The 19,346-nt window shown below is 42.4% G+C and overlaps 1 protein-coding gene across 1 annotated transcript; it reads left to right on the forward strand.

Moving 5' to 3' along the window:
* Positions 1-3,684: 3,684 nt before the first annotated feature.
* ETS2 (ETS proto-oncogene 2, transcription factor) lies at positions 3,685-19,047 on the forward strand. The gene is made up of 10 exons (XM_072846709.1): positions 3,685-4,068; positions 7,458-7,529; positions 10,569-10,689; positions 12,561-12,680; positions 13,101-13,301; positions 14,113-14,196; positions 15,000-15,242; positions 15,402-15,665; positions 16,362-16,480; positions 17,429-19,047. Exons 2-10 carry the CDS (start codon positions 7,458-7,460, stop codon positions 17,642-17,644), a joined length of 1,440 nt encoding a protein of 479 aa, XP_072702810.1. The 5' UTR covers positions 3,685-4,068; the 3' UTR covers positions 17,645-19,047.
* The last annotated feature ends 299 nt before the right edge of the window (positions 19,048-19,346 follow it).

Here is a 19,346-nt window from a genome sequence, read left to right on the forward strand (position 1 = left end):
GACACCCGTGGGGCTCCTCCGGCAAGGGCTGCTCCAGCCCAGCACGGCCACGCCGCTCCCCACGGCAGCAGCAGGAGGAGGAGGAGGAGGAGGAGGAGGAGGAGGGACACGTGCGCCCCAAACATACTCAGGCAGAGGAGCTGAGCCAACATGCAGATGAGCGCGCTAGGCATACTTTGACAGCACGACAGGGTTTTCACTCCTGTGCGTCCTCTCCCGTGGCGCAAGAGAAATTCTGGAGGAGTAAGTCATAGCTGCTCCAGAGCGCTGGCTGCAATGCAGCTCTTCCACATACCTGCTGCCTCGCATTCCCTCTCTATGCTTTAAACCTCTACATTTTTAGGATCTTATTCCCCCTCTTTGTTGCCCATATTCTCAAATACGCTGTACAGAGACGGAGTGAAGCCCTTCCCCAGGATGCCCTGACCATCATCAGCTGCTCTTCTCCCCCTTCCTGTCTTCACCAATGAACTCAAATCAGCATTGCAGCTGCTCAAATCAGAAATATGCGGCCAAATTATCCCCTCAGACAACCATCCATTGCTTTCAGTGCAAAATGTCATGTACTTACATACTTAAAACCTAACGAGTTGCTTTACCTTAATTCACTACAAGAAGGTAACTCTCCAGCATATTTCTGAGACACCACTGCCGAGAAAGGCACTTAAAAAACCAGAAACAATCCCTTAGAACTCACTTGCAGCGTGGGTCCTCTTTCAAACAAGAAATTTATGAGCAAGAAGGACTGAAGAAAAGTCTTATCTAACTGGGCTACCACAGAATCCCAGTACAATGACTTTTGCAGCAATTTGTTCTTTAGTCTTTATCCCTTTTCTTTCCTTTTCCCTTTCTAGCCACTTCACTCTTGAGTACCACAGCTAGTTCTCCCTCACTCCTGCAAAAAAAAGAAAGCACCAGTAGGTCTGCAACAACAACAACAAAAATCTCAAAAGTTTGCAGCATGGTGCTGATGCCACGATTATTCTTGAGTTTATACAGGACTCCTCCTTTTGTCTTTATGGCTGACAGCATGCCAACACACATATGCACAGAAGCACAGGTTAGAGCTAAAGAAATTGTGAGGAGGGTGGACAATTCCTAAAATAGAACAAAACACACAGGTACACTACAGCAGCAAAACAAAGCAAAAACTATTTTTTCTTGGACTCTCTAGCTTAAAGATGTTACATTTTGAAAATGAGCAGTGCAGAGGGATCACAGAATTGTAGCGTAACTCGGGCTGGAGAGGAGCGCTGCAGGTCTCGATTCCAACCTTCTGCTGGGGCTGCTCGGGGCTTTGGCCAGTCAAGATCAGAGACTCTCCACGGATGAAGCTTTCACTCGCACTGGGAAAATTTATTTCCAAATATCACTGGGAATATTTATTTCCAAATATAATTTATTTCCAAATAATGCCAATTGGCATTTCCCTGCTGCAGCTGTGCACCTCTGGAAGAGTCTGGCTTTCTTTGCTATAACGTCCCATTAAGTAGTTGAAAATAGCAACGAGATTCCCCATTAGCCTGCTCTCCTCCAAACTAATGAAACTCAGCTCGTTCAGCCCCTCCTCATATATCATGTGCTCCAGCCCACTAGCCATGTACCACTTCTAATGGCGCAATGGTGTGTTTGTACACTAACAATACGTATTATTTAATGAAATTAAATGCTCTTATGTAAGAAGAATTACTTTAAAAATAAGAAATTTTATTAGAGCAAAATACGACCAGGTTAATAATTTTGCTCTGGATCCCAGAATATTAATTTAGCAAGAAATAAATAACTCCAGCCTTTCATCTTATCTTTTTGACAGATGTTTCCCCTATATAAAGGGTGGCATAATTGTTTTTGTCAGTGTTATAATTAAACTTGCTATGCAGCTGACATACAGTTTTTAATGGTTTCCCTTAGGATTGTAACAGATGTTGTCTTATCAGATCAGGAGTCTCCTGAAGTAAGAAATGTCATTGGCATAATCAAGACACTTCTTTCAGTCTCTCAAAGTAGACCGTCACAATTTGCCCAGTAGCATTTGACCCTAAGGAATGAAATATATCCCCCTTTTCTAAGGAGAAAGTTTTCTGAAGGGTTTGAAAGAAATACTAGAGAATCTTACTCCAGGGGAACAAGGGGTATGGTCCAGCTTTTGCTGCGGCCGGAAACAGCTGGAAAACATAGAAGGAGGGAACCCTGACAACTGCAGCACCAACAGCCAAAGAAACTATGGCTTTTTAATGGCAAAAATAATCACAGCTTAGGCACATGGTAAAGGGTCAGAAGGAATCTGCCGAGGAACTGAGAAGTAGCAGTTACCGGGCTCCTGTTACAAGAAAAGTTACAACCATATGACACAAGTGTTAATTTGAAATGGGAGTTAGTTTAAATAAAGCAAGGTGTAATAGCAAGCTTAAAGAACAGCTTTTTAAGTGCAATTTAGGTCCCTGGTGTTCACTGAAAATCTAGAGAAGTCAAGAGCGGAAGCAAGAAGAAACTGTGGCTCCAGCTTGTTTTCTCCTTACAGCTCGGTGATTTACCGCTACCAAGGACGGCATCTGTAACCCGTGAGGTGGGTGCTGCGGGACGCCGGCTGCCCTGCAGGTCCCCTGGGCACCCACAGCAGGACGGCTGCCGGACGGACACACCGTGGCTTCTCCCTGACCGGAGCATGTGGCGTGACAGCTAGTGCACAGATAGGTCTCAGACCCAGACACCCTCGGGACACCGCTCCAACGTGCAGCCAGGCCGAGGAGCTGGGAAGCACGCGTGGGTCCCCCCCAGCTGGGTGCACCCAAAGTTAAACACATGAAAGAAGTCAGTCGTAGGTAACGTGGCAAGAGAGTCAGGAAAGTTAGGTGGCTCCAATGAGCGCGGGGCAGAGTAAGAAAAGCACCCCATGCCTCCTGTCTGCCTGTCCACCGAGTCTCTCCAACCCCTCAAAATAATTAAACCCCACAAAAAAAACCCCACAAAATACATTTAACAGAAAGTTACTTTATATTTGGGTGGCATAGAGCTCCTTGCAACTTTCCAAGGGCTACCAATTTTTTTCAAGGTCTGAGGAACGCCAACTGCTTCACTGGCTGCGGTGCTTGAATCTGCAATTCACAAGATGGAACTGTCGGTACAGCTTTCACATTGCATCTAGTTTATATTAAGAACTCCCCAAAATAATTGTCGAAGATGCAACGTGACATAATCGCTGAATTTCCACAGTAGCAAGTGTCATAGTTGACTTACGAAAATAGACTATTTATACAGACGCTTGGACTTTACGGGTTAATTCTCCTAATCTTATCTATCTCGAGGACAGGTAGTAATTAAAAATAAGCATGGAAAACGTGCAGCATGAATTACCTCCTGTATAGCCAGGGAAAAAAACCAACACAATCTGTCGCTCTGAATGAGCTAAAACCGTCTTTTCCTCTCCCCGCGCCCAGCAGCACCAGGCAGGGAGGAGGCGCCGGGGCCGGGGGAGCGGCCCGGCCGTAGGGCAGCCCCGCGGGCCGAGAGAGAGGCAGAGGGAGAGACTGGGCCGGCCCGGGCGCAGCCAGCAGCGCGGCCGCCGCCGAAGCGACGGCGACAACAACAACCGGGTCCGCGGCGGCGAGAGGGGCCGGGCTTGCGGGGAGGCGGGCCCGGCCGCCACCGCCTCCCCTCGCCCGCTGAAGAGAGCCTGCGAGGGCGGGCGGCGCGGCACAGCACGGCTCGGCTCGGCTCGGCTCGGCTCGGCACGGCACGGCACAGCACAGCACAGCACAGCACAGCACAGCACGGGCCGGCGGCAGCAGCGGCTCGGCCGGCAGCGCCCACGCACCCGCCGCCGGGCGCCCGCCTTCCCTCCCTCCTCCCGCCCCCCTTCCTTCTCCGCCGGGACTCTCCGCTGGGATCAGCCCGCCGCTGCCGCCGCCGCCGCTGCTGTTGTTGTTGGCCGGCTCTGCCACATCGAGGATATTTTGGCTCCCGGAGAGGCAGCGGCGCCTTTTTTTGTGGACTCTGTGCGTGGTGCCGGTGCTGCCGCCGCCGGGGAGGGACGCAGAGGAGCAGGCGAGCGCCGGGCTCGGGGGCCAGGTGAGGCGGGGGCGGCGGCGGCGGGGAGGGGGGCGGCTCGCCGGCAGGCACCGGCCCGCTCCGCCGTCGGGGGGTCTCAGCGGCCGCCCGAGGAAGCCGGCCGTGGCCCCCGGGCCCCCGCGGGCGGAGGCGCGGCTGGACCCCCTCAGCGACCTCCCCCGGGGGCGATGGCGGGAGCCGGGGCCGGGGAGCGGGCAGAGGCCGCGGGCGAAGGGGGCGGCGGCGCCCGGTGCCCGCAGCGGGGGGACCCCGCGGGGCTGAGCCCGGAGGCGGGAGGGACGCGTTCAAAGCGGCGGTGGACGGGGGTGCCTTGTGGAGGCGGCTGCGCGCCCGGGAGGAAGGGGTTAATGGGCAGCGCGCACTCTGGATTTGGTTAGTACTTTAAAGGGACTTAAAAAATGTTGGGCTGTATGATCTCCCCATCTAACTTTTATGTGGGTGAGTGTGTCATATGTGTCAAAAGTCATACCAGCTCGCTCTCATCAGCGCTTGGGGAGCCCAATAGTTGCACGGGGGATCAGCGCTCCCGAGGCAGGCGGTTATCTCTTAACCTATTGGTACGAATTTTTTTTATCCGAAAAATTTGCCATCTAAAAGCGAAAAACCACCAGACGCTCCCCCTCCCTCCAAAAAAAACCCCAAACCAACCCAACAAAACCCAACAAAAGACCGGTGGAGATACGTTGCGGACACTAGCATGGTTTAGTTCTCCGTGTGGATGATTGCCAGCTGAATCCAGCTGTGGGCGAGCACCTGGCTATTGCTGAAAAGAAGTTGATCAGAATTCAGGAGTATTAGTTAATAAGTGCCTGATCCTGTTGACCCTGTTCTGGTTCACCCACTCAGCTATGCGGGGGTGTTGAAGAAGGTGTCCTGCCAGTTAAACCAATTATAGCTGGCAAGTAGCAGTCATCAGCATTAGTGGAGGAGTTGGAAGTGAGGCCCAGTCACACTGTGCTGTGCCCTAGTGTCTTTGCTGAACTTAAACAGCAGCTTTCTAAGTCCAGCAGAAAGCCAGCTTTAACCCTTTGTGTCATGAAAAGCCGTGTTGCCTTTTCAGCTCTGCTTGTCTTGCGATACCTCTGTAAGGGTTTTGGATCTCAGGGCTGGAAGCTTGCACTGCAAATGGTGTGAAAGCTGATGTACGACGAGGAAAGGCTATAGAAATTCGTAACAACATGAGAGATTTGGTTGGAGGAAGAAAACAGGAGCATTACAAAACATGTGGAAGATCTTCATGTGTTATTAGACTGGAGCTCTATGTCTAGTTTTTCATGAGCTGTGTAGTGCACAGGCAAGGCCACAGAACAAATGAGCAGCTTAGCATAGAGGAACAGTGACTTGGGTTAATGAGCAATGCCATGTAATGAAGACTTCGTGTAAACCTTTTGTCTTAGGACCCTAAATGCTTCTAAAGAAACAAAAAAAAAGCCAGGAAGGAGAGAATCCCAGTCCTTTTAGTCAATGGGGAAGTTCCTAACAGGATTCGTGTAGAGGCCAGGATTGCACTTGAAAGTGTCAGAAATCTTATTTGTAGTCCTAACCGGGGATCAGATCTAAACTTACTGAAAATACGTGTAATGATTTCACAAATACTTTCTGATTGGTAAGGCTTACGGCTAGTTATCCCTAGACACCAGAGCAGATTTCAAAGGCAAAACAAAGGGTGTTAGAAATTGCCATATACTTTTTTAAAAGCTCAGCCGAATGCAAGGATAAACAGTTGTTTAAACTGTGGCAAATTTAATGAAAATATTAGGATGCTTGCTGAGTGAGACTCATGCTGTGTAAAATTCTTTGCTGCTCAATGAGATGTGTAATTTAGATCAAATATTTGTACATGCTATTTGAGGTAAAAACCGTCATTCAGTAGATTGCACTTTTGGGTAATATTAATGAAGTGTAAGTCAAATATTCCTTTCATAGTCAGTTGACTTACTTTATTTCAATGATAAGCACCATACATCTGATAACAGCGAAGTTGAAATGGGCCTTTCAGGTTAAGGACTCTTGATTTTTTTAAGTGATCAACTATATAAGAGGATGAAAGGGTTCTTTGTCTTTGGCTGTTGGATGTTTCTATTTTCCTCTTTGCTTATATGGACAGCTTTGGAATCTGTCATCATTTTAACAGGCTGGGCTTATTTTGTGAAGCTCCTAATTTGCCATCTTTCTCTGAGTGTAAGATTATATTTTGATTTCTCCTTGTGTTAACATGGCTAACTAGAGAATTTGCTTGTAATAAGTGATCTCAGTTTTAGGGAAATATTAATAGTGTCCTGTGTGACTACTTAAATACAAATACACGTTTTCAGACAGTTTCTGTGGAGCAAGAGAATTCAGCCCAATGCTGTGATAAAGGAGAAGGAAAATTGTTGAGAGACAACTTGCCGCAGTGTAGTCTGATAAGGTGTTGTTCACCAACACCTGAATTACAGCATCACAATAAAACTGAACAATAGCCATAAAACTGGCTTTATTCCTTATGTGTGATCTCTCCCATAGGTCAGTAAAAGGATATGAATCTTATCACTCTTTTCCTTAAGTGATACATAGGAGAACAAATTATACAGGCCTCACACAGCCCTGTTCCTGGTAATACAGGCAATATGATATAGCTTTGACTTCAATAGCATGAACATATTGATGGTGGTCCCATTATCAACTCTTTAAAAAGGATGTTTTGCTGCATAAACCCTTTTCAATTAAAACTTAGGCCCTCTAAAGCTTTATAAATGTGCTAATCCTGTGTTTACAAAATGTGCAAGATAACGTGGTTTGGAGATGCTTTGCCTAGTAAAGGAAGCAGGTTGCTAATACTGGGTATTGGCTTCAATGATTATTCATAAAAGGGTGACAGGGGTGAATGTTAGTATGTGAAGGTGTATCGTGGTGAGCTTTGCTTCTGTTGCTTTTCTTCCTTCCTTTGAAAGCCAAAGTCCAAAGTGAATCATGGCATGTGAGCAGGAATATAGTAAGCAAAAATAACACAAAACTGAATGTTTAAGCTAATGGGTGAAAGTGGAAAATATCTCAAAGTGATCGATACTTGGTGGACAAAGGACTTCTGTAGGCTTTTCAGACTAACAGAAAAAGGTACTAAAAGCCCTCACATTGGGTGTCAGAAGCTAACCATCCTCTTGTTTGCTCATTTCATAAAACTCAAACACCAGTGATGCCTGTGAAAGGTCTTCCAGTTAAAAAGCTGCTTAAGCAAGATGGGAATTGTGCCCTGTGTGGTCGGGATGTGAGCAATGAGAAGGAGAGCTTTCCCTGTATCTCATTCCGAGAGCTGTTCTGTAATCTGTACTGAAGCAGGGAGATACGTCTGTTAACATGCTTGCTTCCTCGGTAGCAACATTTTTCATGTGACCCCTCTCATTTTTCAGATGAGTGATTTTGGGATCAGGAACATGGATCAAGTAGCTCCTGTGTCTAACATGTACAGAGGAATGCTCAAGGTGAGTACTCTTGAGCTGTCACCTTCTAAACCCAGCTGGGGCATCTCCCAGCTAATGCGTTTATTGTGGTCTTATTAATGCTAGCACAGGAATTGTATAACCATGCCAAGGTGATATTCACGTTTTAATTGCTTGCTTGTAACTCTAATCTTCTTCTAGAGTATTCCCACTGAGTTCAGCAGAGATGTGAAAAGCAGAACTGAAATAGGAAGATGTAAACCTTGCACCCCCAGCCCTCTCCCCCAAGGAGGCTCCCTCCCTCCATGCCCCAAATCCTAAGAATTTGAAAATAAGAGGTAGACAAGAACCGAGCTCAAATTTGTTGGAGTTGGTGGAACTTTTGCCTAAATAAAGGTTACAGAATTGGCAGTAGGGGTGGTCTTTGTATCTTTAACTTGATGAGACTGGCAGAGGGCTGTTCTGATATGACTGGTTAGGTCTGATTCATTCAAGAGCACTGTATGAAAAAAGTAGGTTATTCACTTACTACATGCAACTATGTGAAATGGAAGTCCAATACATTGTAAGAAACCAAAGGTAGTTATTAAATATATTTTATTGTTAGATAGACTGTGTCTGTTACCTTGTTTTGAAAGGAACATACAAACCAAGGGCAAATGAGACTATAAAGACAGTCTTTAAGGGCTTCCCTCCTCCCCATTCATGCAAGTTGCTTTTTAATCCCAGTATCAATTTTTTACACAGCATTGATTGATGTAAATCAGCTGAAGGTTAGGAAGACACTTTCTGCTCTTTTAACTTTGAGGAATGTCCATGTTTTGAAGAATCAGTTAGTGAGACTCTGGTATGGTAACTTCTCTGATGTTTTATGTCCCCTCTTAGCATTCTCTCCTGCCCACAACAACAACAAAATCCCCAAGAGATCCCCCAGCTTAACAGCTGTGTGCTCTGTAATACAGTGGTTGTTCTAAGCAGTTATTTAGTATTCAGTTGTCATATCATTAAGTCAAAATAGAGACCTGTATTCTACTATTTTGTATCTGTTCACATTTCTTTTTATTTTGTTCTGTAATTATTATTCTTGCATATGTTGAAAGGCCAAATAAAATGGTTGCATAACTGATAGGGCAAGCAGAATTTATTCTACATAGGGTTTTCCCCCTTTTACTACTATTAAATCAAGAACCTGCTTAAACATTAATTTTCTCCTTTTTGAAATGCGAAACTGGCACAGTATGGATTTTACTGATTCACATGCCACAGCATTTTTTCCAGTGACTCAGGATAAGGGTCAGCTACTTATACAAAACGCAGGAGTTTCCAGATTGTGTTGAAAGAACTTGCCCTTTCTTTTAGGTACTAGCGATGAGTCAGTGCTTTTCTCTAGTAATGTATAAAGAATCTTTTACTAGCAGATTTTGCAATTGTTATTAACTTGTTTCATTCGGATGTGAGCCTTTTCATGGGTTGGCTTTGATTCCAGTTGCGGGGGGTACCTGAACCAACCGTACATAGTTTGTCTCCACTGGCCAGTGCTCAGTGGAGATTTCTGAACCCAGTTAACTGAGGCATTATATTGTTTACTTTACCAGCTTTTTCTTCTGTGGAGTGTATGCTTTCATAATGTATGTACTAGGATGCATTGCAGCTTGTTATAAAATGCAACTAAAAAATTATGGTTCCTGGTTTCTTACTAGGGTTAATGTAATTTGGGGAGATTGGGTAGGGGGATGGCACACAAAAGGCAGTTGGTGCAAAAACACTCCAAGCCACTTGAAACTTTGTGGTAACATAAAAAGGAAAGTTAGGGAATGTGAGGAAATACTAATACTCATTTGCTATTCCAGAAACATAGTTCAGGTTGCTTTTGCATCGCACATAAGTACTGCCCTGAAAAAACTTTGCCTTGTCCTCAGCTAAATCCTCTACCTTGGCAAAAGCTGGCAGACCAGTGGAAGCCTAAAACAAATAAGCATTTGCAAGTTGCCTTTGTCTCCAGCTGCCTGAACTGCAGTAGCTGCCATGAGCAAGCTATAGCTTTCCAGAACAGTGTTCTATCCTCAGGTGCTTTTAAAAATCTCAGTGGCAACTTTTATCCATCTGTGCCTATAGATATTACAGATACAGTTTCCTTGTGACTAACAGGCAAGTTGCACAACTTATTTTTAAAGTTATTTCCTCCTCTGTTAACATTCCCTCTACCCCCTGAAGACTAATGGGGCTGAGGGGATCTAGTAAAAGTACTAATATTTCTAGCATACACAATTGACACAAGTCCAGTTTGAAAGAAGTTAGGTTTTCAAAATACAACAATATCTATTGAATGTTGCCAATATATCAGTAGAATCCACTTTTATCTGGAACATTTTTATCCCTCCTGTTTGTCCCTTTCTGTATAATGAAACTAGCAGTGTTTCACTGAGCATCTGAGCACTTGAAAGACTGCAAAATGTGGTAGCTGGCAAATCCAGTAACTCAGAATTATAAAAGTCACAGCAAAGGAGTAACATCTTTCCTCAAGTCCTGTAAAGCTGCCTGTATAGCTTCAAGTTATGTGATTCAGATTAAATTTTTTGTTTAAAAAAAAAAAAAGCTGCATAGATCTACTGTAGGTCTTGCACTGGAAGTTGTTTTTCCATAATTTACTGATCCTGCCTCTGCCATCAAATACTCATCAAGTGGACAGTCAATTTAAAGGGTTAAGGAAATAAGGATTTCTTTAAAATATACCTGGGAAAAAAAATATATATTATATATATTTCACACACATGCACATGCTCTATTGTTAAAAGCCTCAATTACAGGAAAACTAAGAGTATCCTCACTTGGCTTTACTGTAACCTGCAGAACATGCCACCCACCTAGCACTGTGGTCTGAGTGTTAGTTGTTTTGTATTTATGTACAAGAAGCTATGCTATCATTGTGTTTATATTTCATAAGGCACAAGTTAGCTGACTGTGGCTGTGCATGATCTCCAAATCTAGGAAACCTAACCCAGCCACTTCCTAGCAATGAAGTTGACAGTGCTCTAGCAAAATGCTCATGTTGTTTTTTTTATTTATTCTGTTGCTTTGCAGCGTCAACCAGCATTTGATACCTTTGATAGTGCAAACTCTCTCTTTGCTGGATATTTTTTCTCACTAAATGAAGATCAAACGCTTCAAGAAGTGCCAACAGGATTTGATTCTACTTCTTATGGTAATGTCACTTTGTTCCTTAGTCCAGTCAGCAGATCAGAAAGAAATCTGTGGGGTCTAACTAACGTTTCGTGGCTATACTCTTACAAGTGCAACATGGATTTCCCTGAAAAGAAGTGTTTTAGTACACAGACTTCTGTCTACATGCTTGATTTTATCTGTGTGAGTTGCTCTGTGGGTAGTTGCTGTTCCCTGTACTGAAAAGGAACGGGAACTGGGATTCAGTAGCCTAATAGACTGACTGTCCATGGAAGAAGCCTTAGCAGATATTAAAGCAGAGCTAAGAGAGTTTAAAAATTTTTAAAAAAAGAGTTTAATGTGTATTTAAACTTGCAACATCTCAACCGTAATTAAAATGCAAGTATTCTGCAAGCTCCTGTCTTGACCCTCTGGTGTTAAATCCCAGTATGTTTTACTCCATAGCTTAAACAGGGGTGGGGATGTTTACAGATTTTTTTTTTCTTTTTTGTTCTTTTTTTTTGGTAGGACAGTACCTATCAAGAGTTCTCTACAAATACTTGCCTAAAATCCCTGACAGAACAGGGAGTTTTGTCCAAAATGTAGCTATTTTACCTGATGCTGCCTTTATCTCCCCTTAGGGAAGGGGGAAAAAAACCCTCAAACCTCTGAAAACCACCAGTCCTTTGTTCTAATGGGATTCTAATCAGTGACCTGCTCTGGTCAGCAAAGCAAGTCCTAGCAGATACTGAGGATGGGTGTGGTAAAAACAGAAGTTAAGCATGGGCTGGTGAAGAGCTCCATTTGCTGGGTCAAGTGGAGCAGTCTAGGAGAATGAGAAGAGCTGCACAGCTTCATGAACTGTCTTGGAGTCTGCTAAGTTCATCGCCTTTCTATACCCTGCCACCGTTATATGCCTCTAACGCAGCAGAGCTCCTTCAAACGCAACCTGTGTGTGAGTTCTCAGAGGCTCTCAAATGCTCAGGGATGCAGTAGCGAGTTGGTTAAGTTGTCTTCAAATTACCCCTAGCTTAATGACACCAATCACAAACAAAATATCAGTAACAGGGTTTCTAATCTGAAACATCTAGGCAGTGTGGTTGGCTTTCTTCAACTTAGAAGCTGTTCTTTCAGAGTAACATGAGGCATCTTCTGGTGAACATTGCCGAATAAGAAGGGCTGAGTGGAAGCCAAATTTGTCCTTAAAATGGAATCTACTTGCAAATTTAAAAATCAGTTAAGCAAATTAGTAATTTATACTGGCATAGGATGATGCTGACTTTGGATTTTGTTGCATTATTTAGGCACTGGGTACCAGCTTGTTACCAGTCACAGCTGTTTGGTTCAGACAATAGAATAATCTATTGCACCATGTACTGGGGTGGTTGAGAGATGGTTGGGAAGGTCTGAAATACAGTCCATTGGAAAGCAGTGTTAAATAGTGCAAGCTGGTTCTTCCCAGCTCTACTATCAGTTACTTAGCTCTCAAACTAAATGAAGGTTGTCTGGAGTTATAAGGAAGTCTGAGGTCAAACTATAGGTGACAAAATAGGAATAAGCAGTCTCATATTTCCTTTAAAAAAAAATAGTAAAGTTTCCCTGCAACAAAAGCACTTTATGTAACTACTAAGAGGGAATGAAGGTCTGTATCATGGAAAGCTGCAAAACTTCAATTTAGCATGATACAATTTTATCAAACCAGTAGCACAGAGATTTTAGTGTTGCTACATTAAGCGAAACCCTTAATGTATCAGAAAATGGATCTACGCTGTTTGTTTCTGTTTTTAAAAATACCTAGTTTCTAGCATCCTTTTCTTATTCTTCAAATAGCACAGCAAAAACCCGTCACTCCTTTCACTGGCCTAAAAGTTAATATATCTTCTTTTTCCTCTCCACCCCTTTTCTTTCTTGTAGAGTCGAACAACTGTGAATTGCCTCTGTTAACCCCGTGCAGTAAGGCTGTGATGAGTCAGGCCTTGAAAGATACTTTCAGTGGTTTCACAAAGGAACAGTGTCGGCTGGGTATCCCAAATAGTAAGTGTTTTCTATTTATAAGCTCTTTTTTTTAATGCTAAGGAGGAGGCTGAATAGCGGCCTTTTCAAAAGAGAAAGAATGATGTCAGTGGGAAATACAAGAATGGATCCTATGTGAATCTGGCACAGCTTGACTTGGAGAGACCAGACTTGCTGGTATTAAAAATGGGTGCATGGAGAGCTCATGCTTTGGCAGCATAAGAGAGAATCAAGTAAGCTGAGGACATCTCTGATTACAAGTGAATGCAGAAGGAAAATAGAGGACTGGGTTTTTTTTAAATTCAAGAATACATTAATTCTGAATTCATTCAGAACTAAGTGACTTGGGTAAACAAATTTTTTTCATTCACTGCCTTCTAACGAAGATTATTTGACAAGGGTCAGGAGTTATCTCTAAATGCTGGATACTTTGTCTTGCAGATCCCTGGCTGTGGACTGAACAGCAAGTTTGCCAGTGGCTTTCATGGGCTACCAATGAGTTTAGCTTGGCAAATGTGAACTTCCATCAGTTTCTTATGAGTGGCCAAGACTTGTGCAACCTGGGCAAGGAGCGTTTCCTGGAACTGGCACCTGACTATGTGGGTGATATTCTGTGGGAGCACCTGGAACAGATGATAAAAGGTAGTTACAGAGCCAGGAAGAGCTTTTGTTTTAAGGCTCTTCTAACAGAAATAGAAATGGGACTCTTTCAACACTTGTTTCACTATGAAGGGCTTTTTTTACATATGAAAACTCAAAATGAATTTTAAAACTTGGTTAATAAAAGCATTATCAGAACTGTTAATACATCCTTGGTACACAAAGCACAGATACAGATATCTGCAGAAATCATTCCGTGTTCAGGCTGAGTACCTATTGTGTCAGGTTTTGTTTGGAATAATCATCGAAATAAATGAGATTAGGATAAGGCTACTGTAATACACCATTTAAAAAAAAAAATTAACCAAGAGTTGGACAAAAGTTGTTCACTTCTTACTACAAGTTTTTGGTTTTGTTCCTTTTATGTAGTGTTTTGAGGTAATTCAGTGAATGAATGTGAAGAAGTCAGACACCTAGAGGTGTCTTAGGTGAACACTGGTGGTATTACTAAAATCCTACATGCAGTGCCCTGTGAGTACTACTGGGTTTGGAGTGTAACATTCAGTAGTTGCATACATTAAGGACTTGGACCTTAAGACACACTGAAGTTATTGTTGTTTCTAATTTTTATGTTAAAATTCAATTGGTATGATGGTTTTCAAGGCTGTTGGAAGTTGGTCAGGTTTTTTGGTGTGGTTTTTTCAAGAGAGAGAATACAGTGCACTGCATTAGTAAAATTTATGTGAATGATGACCCCAAAATACTCAAGAGAATCAGAAGCTTTTTGTGGCATACAGGTCAGGTCTTTAAAACTATAAAACCAAATTTTCTTCTCTTTTTCTCCTCTCCCCAGACAGCCAAGAGAAAATGCAGGATCAATATGTGGAGAACTCTCATCTCACCTCAGTTCCTCACTGGGTCAATAATAATTCCTTAAGTAAGTATTGTAAGAAATTTGACATTTTGCATCTCTCAGTTTATTCTAAGCATATCACAGATCCCAGTTTAAAAACAAAAAAAAGCACCACAGTAGTTACCGTGCTTGAGGAGAACACTTGGCTTCATTTGCTACAGCCTTCTTTCCTAGTATTGTTTAATTGTTATCTAATTCATATCAGAAATCTTTTGAAGAGCAAAGGCTTTGAGAAAATCAAATTTCCTCTTGGTATGCCAAAGCCTACATCTGTGGAGCAGAATGACCACTCCCACCTCTAGCAAACCAAGTCAAAAACTAGCATCACTGTGGAGCAGCAAGAGGGTTTTTTTAGGCCTTTTTGAAGACTGTGGAAGCATAATAGAGCTTTTGAAAGTGTGTGGGACGCAGTGCTAGCTCCATTAGATTGTTTGATTGGTGTTGTATTTCATTCTACCACAGTCAGTCTACAGCTCAACCTTATTACACCACTTAACGATGAGGGCCTTACTCAAAACCCCTGAAGCTTCTCCAGCTTTTTCTGTAGCTCTGTAGTTTCCTTGAAGAACAAACAATAGATATATTTGTGGTCAGCAAGTTAGAGGGAGATTTACAGAATCTGATTTGGAGCCCATTAGATGGGATCGTCTCACCGACTTCAGTAGCCTTTCTAGTAGGTCTGTAGCATCTATCACTCTCTTAGGCAGATTTTCATGGGAAAATTACTTCTCGGTGGCACAGCTGTAGTGAGGTGCTGGAGGTGTATTATTCTGTTTAAGGGTCTGCAGGGAAAATAATCTAATTAATTCTTTTATTTCTTTCTTCAGCTGTTAATGTAGACCAGAACTCCTATGGTATGCAAATGCCTGGATACTCTAAAGCCCTCGGTTATCCCAAACCCAGTCTCCTGACTGATGTCTGTCAGGCTTCCACAGGACCAAATCTCCTCAATCCAGAGCAAGAGTTTTCATTGTTTCCCAAAACCCAAGCAGATGCTGTTGGTGTGAACTACTGTGCAGTAAATCAAGATTTCCCAAGAAGCAATCTGAACTTGCTGATAGATAATTCTGGTGAGTCATTATCTGGATGATAACCATGGGTCCAAGGCCATATTCTGTATGTCTTTTCCTCCTTTGCATAATTTATATATACAAGCTAGACTGAGGGGGAGAGGAAAAAAAAACCACACAACATTTTTCTCTTTTTTTTTTTTTTTTTGTTTTATATAGGTAAGCTTAGAGAACACGAATCTAGTGACAGTGGTGCAGAAAGTTACGAAAGCTCAGATTCGATGCTACAGTCCTGGAACAGCCAGTCGTCATTAGTGGATTTACAGCGTGTGCCATCCTATGAGAGCTTTGAAGATGACTGTAGCCAGTCCTTGTGTCTGAGCAAACCTACAATGTCTTTCAAAGACTATATTCAAGAACGAAGTGATCCTGTAGAGCAAGGGAAACCAGTTATACCGGCGGCAATTCTAGCTGGCTTTACTGGTAAGTAGTGAAGCAAAATGGTCATTCCTCTTCTTATGTAACATCAATATTCTCTATAAACGCGTACCATGGTGATAAAGTTGTATAGTTGTAAGGTATGCCTTACAACTTAGTCAGAGACCACTACTCATGAAGAGTTTCAATTTTAAATGTTACTAAAGAAAGTCTGATAGGACTATCCATCTAAAGCAAGAACAGGCAGGTATGTCAGAACACATAAAAATCAAATGCACTTTTGGATCTGTTTAAAAAAGTGGGAAACTTGGACAAAATCTTGGGAGTTTCTGCAGGTGTTGGCTTGCCTGTTAAGGCCTTGTTCCTGTAGTCCTTGCTGAAATCGGTTTTTCCTCTAGAATGTTTGCCAAGCCAAGGACTGCAGGACAAGCCCTGGAGCTTGAAATGCAGCTAGTGGGAGATGGGAGTGAAGGCTAAGGGATCCATGTGAAAGGGAAAGACATAGCTTGTGTCAAATCCTGTGTTTCCATGAAAAAGCTGACTTGTTTTAATTTTAACATGTTTAGGAACATGTTATAGAGAAAAACCTTAGGTTTCTTTCTGATATTTAAAAAAAATAGTAAATCAGAGTAATTACTGATAATAAAAAAACATCTATCCTGTGATGTAAGTATGGTCACATACATTGGTTGTGGTAAGAGTATTAATTGTGATTTGTCCCCACCCCCTCTCTTTCAACAGGCAGTGGACCTATACAGCTATGGCAATTCCTTCTGGAGTTACTGACTGACAAGTCCTGTCAGTCATTCATTAGTTGGACTGGAGATGGATGGGAATTTAAACTTGCTGACCCAGATGAGGTATGTGGCTAACTGGGATGAACAAAAAGATTTAGGGTCTGATCCACCATCTGTGGGTCTAGTCTTGAATATAAAGCATTTACACAATCAACACTCTTCATCTGCAAATGCTTTATTGTACAGTCAGGATTGCTGTGGGATGTTCCCCCCCTCTCCTCCCACCCAAGGATATCAGCATTTGCTTGTAGGTAGGAGAATACATTGCATAGCTTGAAACTTAAAGGTAGTATACAAAGTTAGTTCTTTTGACAGTGTAAACTGTAGATTAGCTTACTGGATGTGGTTGAATCAACAATGCCTGGGATTGCACAAAGGCATGGGGAAAATGCACTGTGTGTTATCGCCATTCTTTTAGATAACACAGCAAATATGGTAGTGCTGCTTTTGAAATATTTTGGGAACTTATAGCTTTAGTCATTAAATAGAATGCATTTTCATTTTCTGATACAATAACTTTCCTACTGATAACAGTATTAAGAGACGTGATATAAAGTCCACTGAAGCCTTTATTAAAACAAAAAAAAAGGAGGGGGGAAATCATTAACTCCAAGGAACTTCATATCATTCAACATCCAGCTAAAGAGCTGTCCTAAGCTGCTCAATAGCAAATTAATGGTTAAACGGTGTCTTCTTGAGAGAGGAGACTATATTTCCCCTAAACTTGATCTCTTTAAACACATTTTGGCTGATCCACTACAAATAGATATCCTTTTCACTGATATTTGCTATCAGACACTTTCTTCTGAAGCTGCCGCTGATAATTGTCTCGGAGCGTGTTCAGTTGTGGGGTCAGTCACCAACTCTTCTCTTATCTGAGCTTGGGACATCCGAAGCAAATAAAATGCTCTGACTGAGAAAGGGTTTTAATAACTGTGTTTATCAGCCACCGACTAGAAGAACATGACCTGAATAAACCCTTTGCATTTTGCTTTCTTTTTGGACTGACAGGTGGCACGGAGGTGGGGAAGGAGGAAAAACAAGCCAAAAATGAACTATGAGAAGCTCAGCCGAGGCCTACGCTACTATTACGACAAGAACATCATCCACAAGACTTCAGGGAAACGCTACGTGTATCGCTTCGTGTGCGACCTGCAGAACCTGCTGGGGTACACGGCGGAGGAGCTGCACACGATGCTGGGGGTGCAGCCTGACACGGAGGACTGAGCCTGAGGATGTGATGCTGCAGGGGCAAAGATCACATGTGGGACTGTCTGGGAACCGTCTGCAGTCAGTTCTTCTGGCTGTTCAGATGGGTGCAACTGTTGGGAAATAAGGACCTTAACTGATTTTGTAACCAGGGAGAGCTGGAAGGAAGTGGCCTTATTTCATCAGTGGCTTTGGGTGTTGCCATGTCAGGCACTTGAGCAGCATGGAAGTCAGCACAGACCCTAGCTCTGTCATGAAGACATGGAAATGCTCTTGGGTTAAGCATTTCGACTACCTGTACTGCCGTATAAAGCATTTTGGCTACTTACACTGCCATATAATAATGGGTTGGCTTTAAAACCAAAGGTTGGATGAGAAACCAGTGATGCAGCAGAGCTATTGCTCAGATATTTTAAAATACCATCATCCTTGCTTACATCTTATATCATGCAATTTATTTAAAAACAAAATCAACTAATTTATTTTAAATGAGCAGTAAGGAGAATCGTTATTAGTTTTGTTCTAAAGCACATTTTATTACTATTATTACTACTCCAGAAATGTGCTGCATAGGTACATAAACACTCTGTGTGCAAAACCAGATGTAGCAACCATTAACAAAAAAAGACCCTTTAAAGAAGGGAAGGAGAATCATACCATTTCAATATTCAGTTTGTATATATTCTGTGATTCTTTTTGAAACTCTGTAATGTTCCTATTTAACTGTATAGTGTAAATTAAACTAATTGTATGTGTGTTTTGAAATAGGACGAATGTAAACTTATGAAATGGTTTTTTTCATGTTTGTCTAGGATGTACAACCTTCTGCAAATATTTAATTGGCCTGAGAGACAACATAAGTGCTCAGTATGCATGCATATGGTATGCCTATGATATGAAATGGGGGGGGGGGGGGGGGAGGGCTGGCTCAGTATTTTGCCAAGACTGAAGCTGGCAATTCTTTGTGCATTTTGGCATTTTTACAAGAAACTAGTGTTATATTCTGGGACATAAAGGGCCTGTTTGTGGTTTCTTCTGTAACTGAAAATGAAAATATTAATATGGATAAAATTACCTTTTTTCCTTTATAAATGGCATATGTTTTTCAACCTCTATGCATGTCCTTTAAAAAAAAGAAAATTTATATACAAGCCTTATTTTTTCAGTTGACTTGTCTCTTCTTCCTGTAGTTTATCCTGTATGATTAAAATATGAATTCTATTTTTGGAAATAACAGTGACTCCTTTTCAAAGATCAGGAGGGATTTATGTAGCAGCTATTTTTACTGCAAAAAAAAAAAAAAAGAAAATTCACTGGAAAAATGTACTTTGTAAGAAAGCTTTATTTTTTATCTGAGCTTGATGTACATTTAAATGTGTTGTACAGTGTGAGAGGTTTAAAAAGAGGAGTCTTTATTAAAACCTCTTGAACAAGAAAATAGTGCGTGTGCTTTTGAATTTGGAAAGTTTCAGAAGAGTTCCTTTTTTGTGGGTTCAACCCTTGTCCATCCTACCACCACCACCCTAAACCTCTAGGGGATAAAAAACCCAAAACTAAACCAGCCAGACTTACAGGGGTAGGGAGCTTGTTGGAGAAAATTCTGCAAGAGTGTATGGGCTCATGGTCTCGAACCAAGTGTATGTATGCAACCACTCTGTTTAGATATAAATTCAAGTTAATGCCTTTGTGGTGTGCCTCTGAGAGAAAAATAGCAGTTCTG

Source organism: Ciconia boyciana, chromosome 1, assembly GCF_034638445.1.
Source record: "Ciconia boyciana chromosome 1, ASM3463844v1, whole genome shotgun sequence".
NCBI lineage: Eukaryota > Metazoa > Chordata > Aves > Ciconiiformes > Ciconiidae > Ciconia > Ciconia boyciana.

What these genes read in the sequence shown, in the direction of transcription:
- ETS2 (XM_072846709.1), top strand. Translation starts at nt 7,458, where the DNA reads ATGAGTGATTTTGGGATCAGGAACATGGATCAAGTAGCTCCTGTGTCT. An exon ending in TGTACAGAGGAATGCTCAAG is followed by an intron (nt 7,530 to 10,568) that starts GTGAGTACTCTT and finishes GTTGCTTTGCAG; the next exon opens with CGTCAACCAGCATTTGATAC. An exon ending in TCGGCTGGGTATCCCAAATA is followed by an intron (nt 12,681 to 13,100) that starts GTAAGTGTTTTC and finishes TTTGTCTTGCAG; the next exon opens with ATCCCTGGCTGTGGACTGAA.